This window comes from Gossypium arboreum, chromosome 10 (genome assembly GCF_025698485.1).
Source record: "Gossypium arboreum isolate Shixiya-1 chromosome 10, ASM2569848v2, whole genome shotgun sequence".
Taxonomy (NCBI): domain Eukaryota; kingdom Viridiplantae; phylum Streptophyta; class Magnoliopsida; order Malvales; family Malvaceae; genus Gossypium; species Gossypium arboreum.
The window spans coordinates 20,811,861-20,832,849 of record NC_069079.1 but is presented as its reverse complement, the minus strand read 5'-3'; the positions used below and the strand labels follow the sequence as shown (position 1 = coordinate 20,832,849).

The window sequence follows — 20,989 nt, the reverse complement described above, 5'->3', positions numbered from 1 at the left end:
AAGGCATCTGTGATATAGCTTCAACAAAAGGTAAGGTAATATACAGTTGTTTAAAAAGTTCAAGAAATTTACCGAATTGTGCATCCATGCGATCTTTCTTCAACTTTGCTGGGTATGGGATTGGTGGTTTATATTCCTTTGGCATTGGATTGTCATTGTTTTCGAGTGTTACCTCCTCTCCTTTTTTTCTGTCAACTTCTTATGGTGGCTTCTTTTCAGATTCAGCTAACACTTTCCCACTCCTTACTGTAATTGCTTTTACATGCTCTTTTGGATTGGGTTCGGTGTTACTAGGTATAATTGCTGGTGGTCTTTCTGAAATCATCTTAGCCAGCTGCCCAATTTGATTCTCGAGTCCTTGGATCGATGCTTGTTGATTTTTAAGTGCAGTTTCAGTGTTCTGAAAACGGGTTTCTGCTATTGAAATAAATTTTGACATCATCTCCTCAAGGTTTGGCTTTTTCTCTTGCTGGTAAGGTTGTTGTTGGAAGCCTGGAGGGGGTGGTGGTCTCTGATTCCCTTGGCCTCCCCATGAGAAATTTGGGTAGCTCTTCCACCATGTATTGTAAGTGTTACAATAAGGATTATTTTGAGATCGAGGATTATTACCTATATAATTTAATTGCTCGTTTTCCATGTTGTGGCCTTAAGGTTGGTCCTCCTCCATTTGTATTGCATTGCATTATTGGGTGAACCTGTGAAAAACCAAGTAAACCATTAATTTTTCTATTTAAAAGTTCTACCTGATTAGAGAGCATGGTGACCGAATCGATGTTAAAAGTGTCGGCTGCTTTTGTTGGCTTTGTCCTCATGACTTGTCACTGATAATTATTCAGTGACATCTCTTCTATAAATTCATAAGCCTCCTTAAGTGTCTTATTATTTATAGTCCCACCAGCAGCTGCATCAATCATCTGTCTATTAGAAGGATTCAGGCCATTGTGAAAAGTTTGAACCTGTAGCAAGAGTGGTAATCCATGGTGAGGGCACATTCTCAAAAGATCCTTGTATCTCTCACATGCATCATAGAGTGTTTCTAGGTCCATCTGCACAAAAGAAGAGATATCATTCCTCAATTTAGCCATTTTAGCCGGCGAAAAATATTTAAGTAAAAACTTTTCGGTCATTTGTTCCCAAGTAGTGATTGACCCTCGTGGTAACGAGTTCAACCACTATTTAGCTTTGTTCCTCAACAAAAAGGGAAACAACCGGAGGCGAATGGCATCATCAGAAACGCCATTAATCTTAAAAGTGTCGCAAAACTTTAGGAAATTCGCCAAATGAGCGTTTGGATCCTCGTCCTGCAAACCATCAAACTGAACAAACTGTTGTATCATTTGAATTGTGTTAGGTTTCAGTTCAAAATTATTTGCAGCAATAGAAGGTCTAACTATACTCAATTCGGCTCCTGTTAAAGTAGGTTTACCATAATCATACATAGTGCATAGAGTAGGATTCTGATTTACTGGATTAACAGCAATCGCAGGAGGTAGCGGATTTTCCTGATTTTTAGCCATCTCCTCAGTTGTAGTTGGAATATCGTCCTCTTGCCCTTCCTCTATGTATCTTAGGCTTCGCCTTATTTCTCTTTGGTTTCTACGAGCTATGTGTTCGATATCACTATAAAAAAGTAATGGTCCTGATGGGTTTCTTCTATTCATAAACTATAAAATCTGCCAGAAGAAAATAAAACAAATTTTAGTAATATAAACAAAAATAAAATTTAAATTGCAATAGAATAAATGGCTAAAGTAATAAAAATTAAGTGTTCCTAATATCTTATTTCCCCAGCAATGGCGCCAAAAACTTGATGTGAACAAATCGCGATAAGTTTTATAATTTATAAATATCCATTCCTGAAAACTAACTATTATCACGACAAAGGCAAGCACACCTTATCGAACAGTAGTATAGCTTATGGCAAGATCAGGATGTCGAATCCAAAGGAACTAAAAGTACTAGTATTAACTCTCTTTTTATTATCTAGACTAAAAATAAAGGGGTCTGTTTTATCTAAATTAATTAACTAAACTAAGAATGCATAGGAGGAAAATTGGGGAAATACTTTTGAGAAAAACTAATTGATTTGGACAATACCCAAGGGAAAAATCCACCTAGACTTCACTTGTTATTTAACTCTGAATCAGATGATTTATTCACTTGACTTGATCCGTAGAAACCCCTAAGTTATATTATTATCTCTCTCGAGACTATCAACATCTAACCCTAGGTTGATTAATTGAAATCTCTTTCTAATTAAAACCCCTATTATTGCATTAACTCGATCTATGGATTCCTTTATTAGGTTTCACCCTAATCCAGCAAAATTATGTCACCCTATGTCTAGGCGTGCAATCAACTCCGCTCAATTATGCTAGATCTACTCTTAGACAGGGACTTTTTCTCCTCTGAATAAGCACATCACTACTTGAATCAATATCCTGGAATATTAAAACAAGAATTAAGAACTCATAATTAAGAACAAGTTAAATATTTATCATACAATTTAGAAAATAATAACAAGATCCGTCTTAGGTTTCATTCCCCTTAGGTATTTACGGGATTTAGTTCATAAGTGTAAAAGAAAACATCTCAGAAGAATAATAATAATAAAACATAAAGAAACCCAAAAATCCCAAAGGAAATTGAAGGGAGATCTTCAGTTTTGAAGGATAATCCAGCTTCTGAGATGGACCAATCAGCTTTCTTCGAGTAATTCCTTGCCTCCTACTCCGTGTGTTCCTTCTAGGTACCTCCTAGGGTGTTAATATAGGCTTTAGAATGCTTCAAAACCCTCAAGAGTGGCCTTTTCTGAATAGAACTAGGCTTGGGCTCGACAGGGACACGCCCGTGTGCAAATGCTTCAACCCGTGTTCGAGTTTGTTGAATAGACACGGGCTTGTGGTCTACCCGTGTAGGAAAGTCCAAGCTGTGCTGATTTCCCACGTTGGCCCATTTTCTCCGTTTTTGGCCCGTTTCTCGCTCATTTTACTCTCCTATGCTCACCTAAGTATAAAACATGAAATTAAAGGATTAGGAGTACCAAATTTCACAAATCTGATGATAATTCATCCTAGACATGTTCATTTACATTACCACACTACTTCGCTTTTTACTAGAGAAGAGGCATTGAGCATAATTTTTTCATGTTTTCAAATTATTCAATTGATTTTATGCAAAAAAACAAAATATTCCTAAGTAAAAATATCCTAAAAATAATACCAAGAAAAAGAAATAAAAGAAATTCCTCCCCTTTTTATTAATTTGTTTCATCCCATTTATTTTTTTCCAAGATTGTTGCAGAGTGGGGAAGTGATGTTGTGACGAAGGGAAGGGGTAATGAGTGTTGGATATTTTTCTCCTCATCATTGTTTTAAGCATCGAGCCCAAAACTGCAAAAAATTTATTACCTGTACTGAAATAAAATTTTGACAGAAATAAACTGATTAAACCTTGGGACAACTTGACCTCTTATTAAACATAAAACTAAAAAATTAAAATAAACTTGAAATTGAAAATAAAAATAAAAAATAAAATTCCTTTTAGGCTACATAGAAAATTTTTCTCAGAAAATTAGATTAAATTAACTTCCCAGTAAAGGTTGGAAGGGTCACAAATAGTCCCACTTAAGTTTCAATCTCCTTAGACAGAATTAATTAATGTACTAATTCAAGAAAATTTTTATAATCATGCCATTTATTCAAATGAGAGAAAAAAATAAATTACCGATAGAGAGAGTGAAGAGAACTCCTTCAATGTTATTAATGATTGTCACTGACAAAGGTGATGTCAAACCGTCATTTATCATACCAATCGTATCCATCTAAAAAGAAGAGATAATGTTGCTTAGCAAATATATTCAATATTTGATCAAAGAATAGTAATGAGAGATGATCTTTCTACTTTGCTTTGCTCGACTTTCTGTCATTCATGCAAATCTGCCTACCCATGATGATCCTTAACGAAATCAACTCATTTTCTATTATAACTTCTTTCTTTGGTACAAGTCCCACCCACTGAATGTCATAGATGGGATCCATGATCCTTGTTTTTAACAATTGAGAATCGAGTTTCCCAGGATCAAATATGCCAAATTGGATCAATCTCTTCTGACCCTTGATAGACCTCTTTTTAGTATCTAATGACCTTTTCAGAATCGTTCAGTCTAACTTGAGTGACTTTTTTCTTGATAAATTGGGTTTCTTGTACTTATGTGATAATAGGTCTAATGATTCGAACTGAGCTTTTGAACTGAATCCTTCTGAGTTTACTTCCAAACATGTTTTATCCTCATCTTGATTTTGAGAGTTAGATGAAATACCTTCTAATGAATCATTGTATTCTAATTTTTTAGGAACTAGCAGATCTTCCTTGGAGACAACAGAACAATCTTCAACCTCATTAGGAGATCTTACGGCCTTAAGTATATTAAAGGTCACCTGTTCATCTTGAACTCGTATAGTGAGTTCACCTTTTTATACATCGATTATCATCCTGTCGGTTGCCAAGAAAGGCCTTCCTATGATGATTGGTACTTTTTTATTTACTTAAAAATTTAAGATAATAAAGTCGGCAGGGAATATGAATTTATCAACATGTGGAAGGAATCCACCGATGAAAGGGAACGAAATGAAAGCGAAAAAAAGACCACTAGAGTAGTGGTTGTTGAAGCTAGCAGGGCAAATAGGTGATGACCTAGTATGGATCAGTCACTGGAGTTAACGCACTAGTGGTGCCTGGTGTATAGGTGATCAAAATTTGGATTAACCGAGGATTGTTAATAAGGATCCACCATTAAGAAATGCCAAAGGATGCTCAGAGAAACCTTATATGCTATTGGTTTATAATAATTATACATGTTAGTCCATAAGGAAATGAGGGAAAAGTTAGAACCCATTTACAAAGAAGGATACACGGGAAGGCAACTATATCTATCAAGACTATTCTTATTCAAAGGGAAACCATTTAGTAAGGACCAGCCAAATAGCTAGTTCTATAGGGGACCAATATGAGAGAGAGATCGTGAACACAAATAACCAGTGATGGGTGCAACTTTTGTCAGCTTGTCTGACCAGTTCTGGGCACACAATCATCAGTATAACCGACTAGCACTGGGTGTTAACATCATTGGTTTATCCAACTAGAGCTGAGCTCACTATGGATTTTGTCGATATATTTGGCTAGCACTGGGCGCAACTTTTTTCAGCTTGTCTATCTAGTGCTGCGCACACAGTCATCGGTATAACCGACTAGCACTGGGTGCAAACATCGTTAGTTTATCCAACTTGAGTTGGGCTCACATTCAACATCGTTGGCTAATCCGACTAATGCTGGGCACAAACTTCTCTACAGTTTATCCGCTAGGCACCGGGTGTCATGTAGCTAATAGACCACACGACAAGGTTACATGATTTATAGAAAGAGTTGGTTATAGGTATCATTAAAGAATAATTGAAATTTTTATTTGGTTTAGATATAAACTCATATGATTTGGTTATTCTTGTGGTTATATATATATATATATATATATATATATATATATATATATAAATGAAACCTATTAAATGGAAATTGATTTTAATGTTTGCAGGTTAGATAAATAGTAGACTTGGACTCGACATCCTACAAGAATCCAGTACTTAACGTTGGTGATGTTTTCTTTTGTGTTATTGGCATGAACCTAAAGGGTGAATATGTCCTAGAAGTTAAATCGTTTGAAAATGTGATTATATGTTTGTTTATATTTAGACATATGTTCATGTAGCATGTTTTGGTGATGATTGGTTTTGCTTGTACATATGTTTCATGTGACAAGCTTAATGCAAATAGTTATTTTGAGAATGAGTAGTATAGATTATGCATTTACCATATTCAATTATTTGATTGCTTGAATTTTATTTAAGGTACCTATGAATGGTGTATTGGTTGTGGATGGATGATTTAAATATGGTGTCAATAAGGGCACATTGGTTAGTACTTAAGATTTTCTTTAGATATGTTTTTTAACATGTTTATTATGTATTGATATTGTTTAAGATTCCTTTTAAAGTGTACTTAGGTAGTTTGAATGGTTATACTTGTATTGGTTTGGAAATGGCTTGTTTTTAAATGATTTTTAGACCACACGGCCTAAGACACGGATGTGTGTCTCAGCCGTGTGTTACACACTGCCTGGTGATACAGTCATGTGTCTCCTGTAGGTTCCTTTGCTTGTAAGTTAGGCAGTTACACGGTCTAGCACACGGGTGTGTGAGACCATTTTGAAGGTTACACAACCTAGCACACGAACGTGTGGTTTGGCCGTGTGACTCTACTCAGAAGGTCACATGGGCAAGGACACGGCCGTGTGTCCCCAGTTCGAAGGTTACACGGCCTAGCCACACGGCCGTGTGACCCCTGTAGTTAAAATTTTACACCTTTTTCTTAAACTTTCAAAATGTTTTCAAATTGGTCCCAAATTGTTTTTAAGGTATTTTTAGGGCCACGAAGGCTCGATTTAGGGACGTTATATATGTAAATGAATGGATTATAATATGAATATGTTTATATATGAAATGTATGTTAAATGTTTCGATAGTATAATAACCCTCTATAACCTTAATCTGGCGACAGATATGGGTTAGGAGTATTACATTTAGTGGTATCAGAGCTTACAGGTTTAGCCAATTCTCAGACTAAATCGAGCTCAAAATTGAGTCTAGAGGAATATGCCAAAGTTGAATTGAGTTTGAGTCAAGATTGGATGTTGATTTATACTATTTTTATTTATAGTTTAACGATGTCAAATGATACTAATAATGTAGTTGATCAAGAAGTAAATATTGGTGATGAATTTACTAGGGAATTTGATAAATTTGAATCGGTACCATTGAATGTTCACGCTGATGGTATTCAACAACCAAATGTTAATTGTGGCCTAATTGAAGGGCAATCTAAAACTTATGCATTACGAGTCATAGTGAAAGCTCTTCAGAGGGTGGAGGGAGTCACTCCACCCTCGACGACAGCACATGTGGTTAAATGAGCTCCTATTAAGGAACTAAGAAGATATGGCGCTACTGAACTTGCTGGAATAAAAGGAGTTGACCCATCAACGGTGGAATCTTGGTTAGAGTCAATGACTAAAATTTTACAACAGTTAGAATGTACTCCCCGATAGGGCATTATTTGTGCAGTTTAACTATTACAATGGGAAACTTATACATGGTGGAAAATAGTTACAAGGCACGTTCCTACAGAAGTAGCTGCTTGGGAATTCTTTTAAGTTGAATTTCAAAAGAAGTACGTTGGTGAGCTCTATCTTGAAGACATGAAATAAGAATTTCTCATGTTAAAGTAAAAAGATACATCGATAGTAGATTATGTAACACCCCCACGCCCGAAACCATCACCGGAGTCAAGCTTGAGGTGTTACTAAACTTATCTTACCTTTTAAACAACTCTAAATCACTTATTTTAATTTTCAGAATAAACTGTTTTTCTGCGTCATGGTTACTTAAAAATTCATTTCTCGAGTTTCAAAACTCGAAATTAAGATCCGTAAATTTTTCATGAAACTAGACTCATATATATATCTACTAATTTTTTTCTAGAATTTTTGACTTAGCCAATTAGTACAGTTTATTAGTTAAAGTTTCCCCTATTTCAAAACTCGACTGCACTAACCTCTTGTTACTACGAACCATGTTTCTTCCTGTAAAAAAAATTCATATCACTAAGCCATTTGTTTCTTTTAAAACTAGACTCAACAAGGATTATAACCATATAAAGTATACCTTCTAATTAGTTTTGTACAATTTATGGTGAATTTCCAAAGTTGAAACAGGGGTTCTAGAAATCGCTCTGACCTTGTTTCACTAAAACTCAAATATATCATGAAATATAATACCTTTACCTATTTTTCTTATTCCATAAGAAAATAGACATAATAAGCTTTAATTTCATATATTATTCATCTTCAAACTATCTTTATACAATTTTTAGTGATTTTTCAAAGTTACGTCATTGCTGTTACTTGAATCTATTTTTAGGTTACTTTCACATTTTTCATAATTTTCATGTGATAATCACCATTCAATCATACATATTAATAAACATGCATATCATCGGCCATTTTTATTAGCTAATCACTAGCAAGTATTTACACATCATTCATTGTTCATATTATACCAAAAGTGGCTAAGTTTCTATACATGCCATACACAAAACAAAACGCCTAATTATACCGAGTTATTTCTTTGATAGTGTGATCGGCCTCCGACATTTCCTTCGATCCCGAGTGACTAGATAAGTACTATAAGAAGAAGAAAATAAAGAGATTAAGCACTAGGCTTAGTAAGCTTACAAGCAAATAAATCACAACATTCAACATAATGGATAATTATGCATAATATCATCTAACATCATAAATTTCTTTACTTCTCAATTTCTATCTTCTTCTTTATTCCCTTACCTTCTTTCTTACCCGACCTTTCCTTTTCATAAGTATAATCTACTTTTCCTTTGCTGTTAATTCACTGTAATTTAACTCGTATCCTGACCCGTTGAACCACTCGGAATACTAAGGATACTAGGGTCGCTCTCGTCTATCAATATCTCGCCAATGCCATGTCTTTGACATGGACTTACATGAATTATTCTGTCTCCAATGCCATATATAATATGGACTTACATGGCTCAATCCTGTCTCCAAAGCCATATTTCTAATATGGACTTACATGGCTCATTTCGTTTCGTCTGTCAACCCTAATATCCTAACATTCCTAGGGTTCAACCGGCTTTCTAACACTTTTCCTCCGCACTTCACCTTAAATTCGACTTTAAATATTTTCATAACATAAATATATAAATGCTGAAATTGACAATAATAATGTAAAATAAAAGAATATTGCATTTATTTACTGTAGACTTACCTCGATACAAAATGTGACTAAACTTTACAATTTAGTCCTTTACTTTTCTTTTCCCGATCTACTCTCGAATTTCGCTCTTCTTGATTATGAAGCTTGAAAGTTGAAGAAACCCCAGCTATGGAGAGAGGTAAGGTTCTGCTGGTAACTTGAAGAAGATGATACAATTTTATCATCTTTTTACCTTTTATTAATGTTAATAACCAAATGACCAAAATGCCCTCCTTACTAAACTTTCAAAAATTCCTTCCATGTCCTAATTTTGTCCATGAACTTAAAATTGGTCAAATTACCATTTAAGATCTCCTAATTAATATTCCAAAATAATTTCATACTAAAACTTCTAGAATGCAAGTTTTGCAAATTATTCGATTTAGTCCTTAACCTCAATTTAAGCACTTTATGCATAGAATTTTATCACGAAATTTTCACACAATCATGTAATCATACCATGAACCTCAAAATAATAATAAAATATTTTTTATTTTATTTTTTTTTACCCTGAATTTGTGGTTTCGCAACCACTGTTCCGTTTAGGCCCTATTTCGGAATGTTACAGATTATGAACAAGAATATTTGTGACTTAGCAAGTATGCAAAGGAATTGATTCCTACGGAAGAAGAAAATAACAAATGTTTTCTATGGGGCATGCGGGATGAAACTTGAACTCAACTAGTAGCATTGAGAATTAACGAGTTTGCAGACTTATCAGAACAAACAAAAATGGTCGAACAATCTCTGGGTTTATACAAGAAATTTGAACATCCTTGTGCTAGAGGTAAACGATTTGGGAACTTTAATACTTCTTCTACATAAAAAAGAAGTAAGGAATCACGAGAATTTGAGAAATTAACTACAAGATTGAATACGCCAACTAAAGTGCGAGATCGTCAACCTACGATTTCAGTGGGTAGTTTAAAGGGACCGAATTGAGTTTCAAAGATGTAGAATTACAAAAATTGTGGAAAGAAGCACTGGGGAAAATGTTGGAAATTGAAAAAAGGTTGTTTCCATTGTGGGTCATTGGAACATTACGCTAGATAATGTCTGAAGAACGAAAATGATACACCGATGATTCTCAGAGAGTCGCTTCTGTAGTGAGGGGCCGAGGGAAGAGTAGAAGTGGATCAGTTTCGAGGGGAGGATCAAGAAAAAGGAATGAAATAGTTACTCATCAGTCTGAGGCTAGAGCATCAGCACGTGCTTATGTAGTGTAGACTCGTAATGAGGGAGATGCTACCAATGTTGTAATAAGTATTTTTCTGTTATTCTCCACACTTGTTTATACTTTAATAGATCTTGGTTCCTCTCATTCATATGTCAATTATGATATGGCTGAATCTCAGAGTATGAACTATGAAATATCTAAAGTAGCTATGTCAGTATCAAGTCCCTTGGCTCAAATAGTATTAGTAGATCAAGTCAGTAAATGTTGTTCTCTAGATATTCAAAATCTAGTGTTTCCTGTAGACTTATTGATTATGCCCTTTGGTGATTTTGATATAATCATTTGTATGGATTGGTTGACCGAACACGGAGTGGTTTTGGATTGTCGTAAGAAAAAGTTCTCAGTTCAAGATTCAAAAAGGAAAGTCATAGAAGTTAGCAATGTTAAAGTAAGTGGGGAAGATTTGGATTATGTCTTCGATGCAAGTTGATAAGTTACTGAAGCAAGGCTGTGAATCTTTCTTAGCATATATTATTAACTCGAAAACTTGAATTAATGAAATTTGTAACATTCAGACTGTTTGTGGGTTTCTTGATGTATTTCTTGAAGAATTACTGGGATCACCACCGAATAGAGAAGTTGAATTTGCAATCAAAGTGTTCCCTGGTACAACTCCAGTATCTATAGCTCCATATCGGATGACGCAAACTAAGTTGAAATAATTGAAAGTTCAACTACAGGATTTGTTGGAACGTGGTTTTATTTGCCCTAGCATATCACATTGAGGAACTCTGGTGTTATTTGTTAAAAAGAAAGATGATTCGATGCGACTCTGCATTAATTATCGTAAATTAAACTAGTTGGAAATTAAGAATCGATACCCCCTCTACGTATCGATGACTTGTTTGATCAACTTAAATGAGCTTCTGTCTTTTCTAAAATTGATCTAAGGTCGAGATATTACCAGTTGAAGGTAAAAGATAGTGGTGTACCAAAACCAGCTTTCTGAACACGTTATGGTCACCATGAATTTTTGGTGATGCCCGTTGGACTGACAAATGCTCTAATAGTGTTTATGGATCTAATGAACCGTATTTTTCAATGTATCTTGATCGGTTCGTAGCTGTTTTCATTGATGATATTTTGATTTATTCAAAATCAGAAGTTGAACATGAACAACACTTATGATTTGTGTATGCGAGAGAAGCAGTTGTTTGGGAAATTCAAAAAATGTAAATTTTGGTTAATCGAAGTGGTATTCTTGGGACACGTGATATCAACTGATGGAATTTGAGTAGATCCAACAAAGATTGAAGCAATAATTCAGTAGAAAGCACCGAAGAATGTGTCAAAAATTCATAGTTTGTTTAGTCTAACTAGTTATTATCGAAGATTTGTGAATGGATTCTCGAAAATAGCTATGCTAATGACAAAAATTCTTCAGAAAGATGTACATTTTGTTTGGAATGGGAAGTGTCAAGAGATTTTTGATAAGTTAGAACAGTTGTTAACAGAAGCACCTATTTTAGCTCTACCTGAGTTAGGAAGGGAATTCGTGATTTATAGTGATGCTTCGCTAAGTGGATTGGGGTTGCGTTCTGATACAATAAGGAAAAGCGATTGTGTACGTGTCTTAACAGCTGAAAACTCACGAACGTAATTACCCGATGGATGATTTGGAGTTAGCTGCAGTAGTCTTTGCTTTGAAAATTTGGATACATTACCTACATGGTGAGAAATGTCGTTTATACATTGATCATAAAAGTCTTAAATATCTCCTAAAAAGTGTTGAATTTAAGACAACTTCATTGGATCGAGCTTTTGAAAGATTATAACTGTGTTATAGATTACCATCCTGGTAAAGCTAATGTTGTCATAGATGCGTTGAGCAAGAAAGTGGTAGCTTATTTACGAGCAATGTTCACTTAACTCATTGTTAACAATGATGGAAGTTTATTAGTTGAGTTGAAAATTAAACCTGTATTATTTGATCATAGTAGAGAAGCACAATTATTAGACGTTAAATTTTTAGAGAAGAGAAAAATGGTTCAAGATGATTCAATTGAAAATTTCAGCATCGATGACTAGGATTGTTTAAGATTTCATAATCAAATATGCGTTCCTAATGTTGTTGAATTAAAAGAATTGATTTTATGTAAAGCTCACGATAGTCTTTTTGCTCTACACCCTGGTGGAACAAAATGTATCATAACCTGTAAGAGTTGTATTGGTGGTCGGGCATGAAAAGAGAAATAATTGAATTCGTGGCTAAATGCCTAACCTGTCGACGGGTCAAAGCGGAACATCAAATCCCCAACAGATTGCTTCAATATATTTCTATTCCTTAATGGAAATAGGAATCTATAACGATGGGTTTCGTCGCGAGATTACTGTTATCTTCAAATAAGAGAAATGTTGTTTGGGTGATTGTCGATCATTTCACAAAGTCGGCTCATTTTATTGCAGTCAGAATGGGTTGGCATCTACAAAAGCTAGCTGAAGTTTATATTTGAGAAATCGTCAAATTACATGGTGTACCTATGTCAATTATTTCTGATCGAGATCCCTGATTCACTTCAAGGTTTTGGAAGCAATTGCATGAGTTACTTGGTACGATGCTAAATTTTAGCACGGCTTTTCACCCTCAGACGGACGGATAATTTGAACGTGTTATTCAGATTCTAGAAGATATATTTTGAGCCTATGTGATTGACTTTGAAACTGGTTAGGAACATTTTTTAAGAAGAGAGACAATTTATTTTTGAAGACTAATTGGTTATGGACCTATTGTACACTTATAAAATAAGATCCACTCTCAAAGTTTGCTATTAATAGATTCTGATTAGATTCAAAGTCTACTACTGAAGTTTAATTTACTTACTTCTTATCATTAAGACTCAACATAGAAAAAAAAAGGTACGTCTTTAAATATTAAATCAACTTGATATATGATTTAAATATTTCGAGATGGTCTTCTTTTTAAGTTTTGATTCCATGTGTTACATATTGTTTTAAGCATCTCATTTGTTTATGAAAATGAATATTAACTGATTTATTTATGTCTCTATAGTAGGTTTTATAATTAAATAATATATTTGATTAAAATATATCTAATATGCAAATTTATGTTAACAAACCAATGAATTTTATGGTTATTCGATTAGTTCAAAGAATTGTTAAGGTAGCAGTTCATTGCTTTATATTATTTCTTTTGTTAATTATTTAGAGAAATGATATGAACAATCGTAAATGAAAAGTTCTATGAGCGTGAATAGTTGAATTTTGAATTAAATTTCATGCATGTTTATGATGATGGTTATGAAAAAGATTACTAGTTTTTCATTATGTCATATATTTATGTTTAAGATGTGACGTTTATTGATATATTTAATATAGACTTGTTTCTACACATAACTTAGACAATTATTATTGGTAGTTAACTAATTATGCAAAACTCTTGTTAAAAAAGCTTTAAAACTATTTTGGATTGAACTCAAGACTTCTCGCATCTGAGGAGAGAATATACCACTAGATCAAATGCCCTGCATTTGAAGATTTTGACATATTCTCTGAAACGAATATTGCATATAATTATTAGGAAATTATATTTATTGACTTAGTGACATTATAGACTTCACATTGATTTAGATATTTCTAGTAGTAAATGTCACAATAGTACTTATAAGTGGATACAAAGTTAAAGGAATGATAGTAAAATAATCAATTTGTTACAATTTAGTACAATTGAAACACATGTTAAAGCAAACTAGAAGTTTACTGTTACAAATGCATTTACTACTTGGCATGACTAGTTAGACCATCCTGGATCATATATGATGCAAAATTAATTGAAAATTCATATGGACATTCATTAAAGATAATGAAAATTGATTGTTAAAAACTCACTAGCTAAAGTTGAGATTTAATGTCTTAAATTTCTGAAAATGAATGTGGGCCTATTCATCCACCATGTGGATGGTTTTGATATTATATGATTTTGGTAGATGCATTTAAAAAATAATCATGTATGTGTTATCAACTTGCAACCTATTGTTTGCAAGATTGCTTGTTTAAATAATTAATTTCAGATCATGCAATTAAGGCAATTCATCTTGCTAATACTGATGAGTTTATATCTCAGACTTTCATTGATTGAGTTTGAAAAACTTTTGTAAAAGTTTGTTATTTATGCACATAATAGTTTAGAGAAATTATTAATTAAATGCCTTTGATTAATATCTAAATCATTACTTATTAGAACTAAACTTCCTCTTTCAACATGAGATAATGTTGATTTACGTATTGTACGCATCAAGCCAATAAGTTATAAATACTCTCCATTGTAATTGGCTTTTGATTAAGAGCTAATTATTTTTCATCTTTGAATTTTAGTATGTGCGTATATATTCCAATTGCTCCACCACAACGGACAAAGATAAGTGAATCCTCAAAGAAAGTTCGAAATATATATTAATTACAAGTCTTTTTGTATTATTAGATGTTTTGAATGTATTGAAGATTCAATTATGACATGATTTATGATTACTATTTTGATTCGATAGTTTTCTCGACATTAGGGGGAGAGAAATAATAACTTGTAATGAATTAGGGGGAGAGTAATGAGTTAGATGTATTTACAAACTTAATGAGAATAACCAAGTGGTATATATCATCTAAAATTTTAATTTGAATCAAAGTCCCAGTAAGATAATCAGTTAGAATAAATAATAGATTGATTGGCTCCAAATATGAAGATTCTTCTAGATGGTCATATACTGGAGGCGGTGCTCCAAAAGAGACCCAAGACATAACTAATAAGTAAAACTTCAGAAGAGATTCAGGTGCTTGAAACTAAATATTAAAGTAAAGAAAATAAAGAAATTTCGATAAGTTATGTCAATTCAAGAAAATGTGGACCCGAATAATAAAACTGGTCAACAATGGTTTTGCATGCTATATTATTGTTGAAATAATGAAATAAAAGGAGGATCTTAATAAATCTATTGAGAAATATAGATATGGAATAGATTGATCAAAATAGAAAGACGCAACTTAAGTACAATTAAATTCATGGAGTTTTTAGACCAATAGTCTAAATATCTAAAGGTATAAAGCTAGTAAGGGTACAAATGAAGTAGTTTTGTAAAAGCAGAATAAAAAATATGAAGTTTTTCGTTAAGCCCCGACATTAATTATGAAAAGATATAATATTTTTTTTGGTGAATACAATAACCTTTAGATATATTACAAAACTTACAATTCATAAAAAAATTAATTGCGTCTAATGGTTGTTGTTATATCCTTGAATGATTTAGAATGCCCAAGCATATTAAAATTATTGAGAAATTGTTAATTTATATGAATTGAAATAATTTGAACATATATAATAAATTTGACTTAGTGAATAGTAATTAAAGGAAGAATATAAAATGATCTAAAATACCTATTTGAATTTTTATAAAAGAATCATAATTAAAGTTTGTTATGAACATCTTATTAAGTTGATGTTCATAAAGAAAGTAGATCTCTACTTTATTTATACTTCTTATGCCTGTAAATAAATACTTTGAAAAACTTTATAAATATTCCGATTAATCAATAAAATACACTCTCTCAACCGAGTTAACTCAACTAAAGATTTTATTAATAATGTAGATATTGAAAACAATAATTATAATTTCGTAAATCTTCGTCAATATGAATCAGTATAAAATTAATAAGAATGATAGCACTTCTGAATATTACAGTTATAAACTAGAAATCTAAAATAAGAGGCAAATTTGTTGTTTATTGTGTTCCCCATTGTTTTTCCATAACAAGATTATATAGAAGTCCCACGGAAAAGCATAAATATTTACAAGTTACACAACCCGAAGTTCGCTACAACCAAATCATAAACTAATAAACAAGAATGTTAAAAGTAAAACAAAATCTGGGTACCACCAGAATTCTCAACATTGTTCATCGAGTCCAATCGATAAATATCAGTTCCGAAAATACATTACAACAAAGCAGCGAAAACCAAGGATAGCTAAAACAATGTTACCTAAGCATTGGCAGATACAGCCTCTGGGTGATAGTGAAGCATTTCACTCCACATCATCTCCCTGATCATCGATTCTCCCATGTTCTCATCTATCTCGAGATCAATTGGGACTTGAGCAGGTGGATTGCACCTTGGATCATACAGCCCTAACAGGTATGGATGTAGGAGTGCTTCTGTAACGGTGATTCTCTTTGATGGGTCAAAAACAAGCATCCTTTGCAACAAATCTATGGCTAATGGATCGGCTTGTGGGTATAAAAGGGAAAAGTGGGTACCCCTAGAGTACGGAAGTGACTTGATGTACCGTCGAGCTTTGGGATTATCAATAAACTGAATGTCAGCCTCTTGTTGACTTCCAAGAACATTGATAATCAGCTTAAGCTGGTTGAGGCATTCCGTTCCAGGAAAGATTGGTTTCCGACCAAGAATCTCCGCAAAGATGCATCCTACCGACCAAACATCAATGGAGGTCCCATAATTATCACAACAGAGTAGGAGCTCAGGTGCACGGTACCAGCGGGTGACAACATACTCTGTCATGAATTGTTCGTTGCCTCTGCTGGTTCGAGCCAGCCCAAAATCACATATCTTCAGGTCACAATTTGCATTGACAAGAAGGTTCCCGGGCTTCAAATCTCGGTGAAGGATGTTTGCCGAGTGGAGGTACTTCAGCCCTCGTAGCAACTAAAATATATACTAAATGTTAAGTCACAACGAGACTAATGCTTAGCAGAAAACAGAAGTTAGAGACTCATTCACAACTTTATATGGAACTAAGCTTTCTTACGTGTAGCAATGCAATATAGATTTACTATTACTCGAGATGAGATAGTCAAGAAAGTTTCTGTATCTCGTAGGTATTGCTGATAAGCAGCAGATGTTTCAGACTTTTCTTTTATGAAGAAACATATCCCTATCCTGATATTAAGTTGTAAACCAGAACAGGAAGAAGAGAGAACCAAGGAAAGAGGACTATACTGGCACGGAGTGAACCAGGAAAGGCATTTAGAATGGCACATGAGATGGAAATAGAATTTAGCTTTTACACATGATATCCTGCAAGAGATTGTGTCGAGGTTCACCGAATTACATATGCAAACAAAGAAGCAACACAATTTTCTAACCTTACATTATCATCACCAGGTACCTACCCAACAATGTCCACGCTAACAGAAATCAGTCCATAATAATTTAGTGAAGCAATTAGGAACACAACCAGAAAAAAGCTATACGGAAGGATCAACTGTACACTATTGTTTGCCATTTTGCAAGGAAACCAGACCAAATGAACCCTTGTTAAGAGCTGAAAAGGGAAGGGAAGAGAACGAGGAGGATCCGCAAAAGAATCGATGAACACAGCATGATCTTGTATCTTAACAAATCCACTAACTACTTTCCACTAGTAAAAATTGTTGTAATAAGCCTAATAACTGGTAGCCTCCTGTTTTTTGCAACCAGACGAGAACAAAGCTCATCAGAGCCTAAACCCAAGAATTCACAGTAATTCAGTATCAATGGGAAGCTATTAACACTAACTAGACATTTTACAGTGTAAAGGTCCTGCAAAATGGGAAAATCAAGGTCTAATGAACCATTTCAAGTACCTAAAACCCAATATGCAAACTCATAGAACTCAATATGCATCGAAATCCAGAATTAACATCTAGAATTGATGAATATTTATAAGACCCAAATTACAATATATACTTGACATACAAATTTATAACAAAGCGCCCAACATTATAAAGCAGAGAAAGATTTCAACATCATATGTACCTGAAAAATAAAATACTTGCAATGATCATTAGAAAGCGGCTGAGGAGACTTGATAATCTGATGCAAATCGGTGTCCATAAGCTCATAAACCAAATAAACATCCTTAAAACCAATTCTCTGAATTGGCATCATAACATCTTTCAAAGCTATCACGTTCTCGTGTCGAATGTGTCTGAGAAGTTTCAGTTCCCTCAAAGTTCTCAAAGCATCAACACGGTTCTCGAACACGTTGTTGATCTTCTTTATAGCCACTTTCTCGTTGGTTTCCCTGTTGATTGCAGAGCAAACTATGCCGTATGCACCTCTTCCTATAGGCTTGATTGGAACATATTTGGTGTCGATCTCGAAAAGGGTTTGCCACATTGAATAGTAATGCTTTCCTTTTGGCTTCACTCCATTTGGTGGCTCCACAAGCGTCGCCATTTTTGGGAAATTCCTAGGGGGGAAAAAAAGAACATAAAAAATCAAAATTTAACCCTCCCAAAAGGGGAAAAAAAAGGAAAAGAAATAAAGGGGTTTTTAGAATCAATTCTTACTTGCTTTGATCTTTTCTAAATCAGCTTCTTCACTTTTTTTTTCTCCTTTCCCCTAGAAAGTAGATTTGAAAAACCCAAACTTTCAAATTATTCCTCTGTAAAATTCCAAACTTTGGTCTTCATTTCTTCCAAAAAAAAAAAAAAGAACCCCATTTTTTTTACCCTTTTCTTCAACCTCTAAACCAGCTTCAAATTCACAACTTTGAGATCATTCCACCACTAAAAGAAAAAAAGAAAAAAATTCCTTTCATTTGTGTTCCCTAGAAATAAAAGTTGGGTCTTTATGCAGAACTCTTATCCAAAAAAAAGAGGTAAGGTGATCTGATCTAATCTGATACAGAATTTCCGATCAGACCAAAGATGCAAGAGAGAGAAAAGAAGAGATAAATAAAAGAAAGCATGTAGAGGAAAGGGCAGGGACAACGACATGACGCCCACATGGCATTCACCTTGAGGCATAAACGACAGCTATGTGTTTTGGTTTGGGGTTTTAGGAAATATCACTATAAATCTCTCTTTCTTTCTCTCTCTTCATGCCTCTTAACAATGTTCCAACTTTTTCTTCGTTCTTTTTTCCAGATGATTTGCACTTTAGCTTGCTTAAGGATTGCCAAGCAAAGCATAAAACTTTAAACTTACTTGTTCTCTTCTCAAAATTTCCACCATTTTGAGGGAAAGTAACAGAAAAGGTTTTACCTTTAGAGAGTTTTTAGTCCGAAACCTCTTTGTGAAAAATAATTTTATTTATTTTATTTAGAATTTAAAACTTTTAAAAGTTTTAAATAATTTGATAATAAGAACAGTTCAAAAGTAGGTTCCTTTTCTATTAATAATTTTCAACATGTTTTTTTTTTTGGGGGGTTTAATTAAAAAAGTAGTCTATGCTGAGAAGCACCAGACTAAAACATTACAATTGATCTCATATTAGATCCACCCGCCAAGTCCTCTAATAATATGGTTCTAATTTCAGCAGGGGGACCATCTAAAATCTCTATATTGAAATGACCTTCTTGCGGCCTTTTAGTTAAAAAAATCTGCAGCTCTTTCCGAAAGATATGGCAGAATTGAACTTCCCACGGACGCCTGCAGAGTTCGTCAATGCTTCTAATAATGGGACGGCTACTAGTAGAAATTCCTGCACCGTTCAAAACCGTAAGAGCTGAAAGATTGTCTGATTCCACAGTCACTCTTAGACAGCCTCTTTGCCATGCCAACCGTGGTAGTATATTGCAGTTGCTCTATCGCGGTTGCGGTTGCAGATAACGCGGATGTTATGTAATGCATAACGGCTATCGTGGTGTGATTTATTTTTCAAAAATCACAATATTTTTAAAATATTATATTTACATATTTTGCAACTATATTTTAATATTCTAATATTAATTTATTCTTTTATATATTTTATTTTAAAAATAAAAATATAATTTTACAGATAAAAATTCATTGAAAATTAATATGGACTATACAAATATTATCATACTAAATAATTGATAATAACAACCATAATTTTAATGAGTAACATATAAATAGTCTCATATTAGAAAAAGCATATAAATATTCTCACATTTTAACATGAAAAAATTCATTTTACATAACTTAAAAATACATAAATGTAAATATAAAACTTCATTTCTTACAATTCATCACCAAACTGAATGGCGTGGAGGATCTAAAGCATCTCCATTTTTATCACTACTTTGGTTTTGATCCCTTCTCATTCCATGTGAAAAAGACATCATATTTTGTGCACCATAAGATGTATCATTCATAGGAAACATGTGGTATGGTTAATGGTAACCAATAAATCCATTGCTTGGATTTTGTTCAAAGTGAGGTGGATAATATGCATTTGGTTGGTAGGAATGAGAACCCTAAAATGATTCACTCATTTAATTATCATTTGTAGCTAAACTACGTGATGAGGAACCTGCAAATGAATCATGAAAGTGTTCTCTCATCCTCCCATAAGTTCTATCAACCCCATCTCTTCTATTTTGTAAACTAATTGATGCATTTGTTTCATACAAACCTAGATCAGCAACATAAGGATATCTGGTCACAAATTGGTTTCCATGAAAATTGCTAGAATAAATGTGGCCATGTGTTGTTTGGTATGCACCTTCATTATTGCCACCGGGACCATCACCATCTTCACCACTTGACGTCGATAGTTGAACACTTTCTTCATTAGATAAAGCAGGTGAAATGTCATTCATATCTTCACATTGAGTTTCTTCATCAGTTTCATTAAGTAACTCTTCATGAAACCATGAAATATTTTATTCACTATCAAGCGTAGCATCTTCTCTTTCTTCAATCCATACATTTAATATATCATCCTCTTCAAAAATATTATCAAGATTGATCGGATTAAAGCTCATTTCCAACTCTTGTGCACTTTTTCTTCCCATGTGTCTTAATTGCAACCTCATATTATAATACATATAAGCTAATTTTTGAAGCTTTCTATGCTTGAGCCTATTTCTCTTCTTTGTATGGATCAAACTAAAAGTACCCTAATTACGCTCACAATTTGATGAAATTGTTTGACTCA

The 20,989-nt window shown here is 33.6% G+C and overlaps 1 protein-coding gene and 1 non-coding gene across 2 annotated transcripts; one reads left to right on the top strand and one right to left on the bottom strand.

The window, feature by feature from the left end:
* The first annotated feature begins 972 nt into the window (after positions 1–972).
* Positions 973–1,079, top strand: LOC128282971 (small nucleolar RNA R71). The gene has a single exon (XR_008273318.1). It is a non-coding gene; the product is annotated as a small nucleolar RNA R71 (small nucleolar RNA).
* Positions 1,080–15,856: 14,777 nt separating this feature from the next.
* LOC108489553 (mitogen-activated protein kinase 7-like) lies at positions 15,857–19,172 on the bottom strand. Its single transcript, XM_017794193.2, has 3 exons — positions 18,436–19,172; positions 17,900–18,335; positions 15,857–16,807 (listed from the first exon to the last, which is right to left on the bottom strand). Exons 2-3 carry the CDS (start codon positions 18,320–18,322, stop codon positions 16,124–16,126), a joined length of 1,107 nt encoding a protein of 368 aa, XP_017649682.1. The 5' UTR covers positions 18,323–18,335; positions 18,436–19,172; the 3' UTR covers positions 15,857–16,123.
* Positions 19,173–20,989: the final 1,817 nt, after the last annotated feature.

Bases quoted from the DNA above. Each gene is read 5' to 3' on its own strand.
- LOC108489553 (XM_017794193.2), bottom strand. From the start codon at position 18,322: ATGGCGACGCTTGTGGAGCCACCAAATGGAGTGAAGCCAAAAGGAAAG. The intron at 16,808-17,899 runs GTACATATGATG...TATATATTTTAG, and splicing joins GCAAGTATTTTATTTTTCAG to TTGCTACGAGGGCTGAAGTA.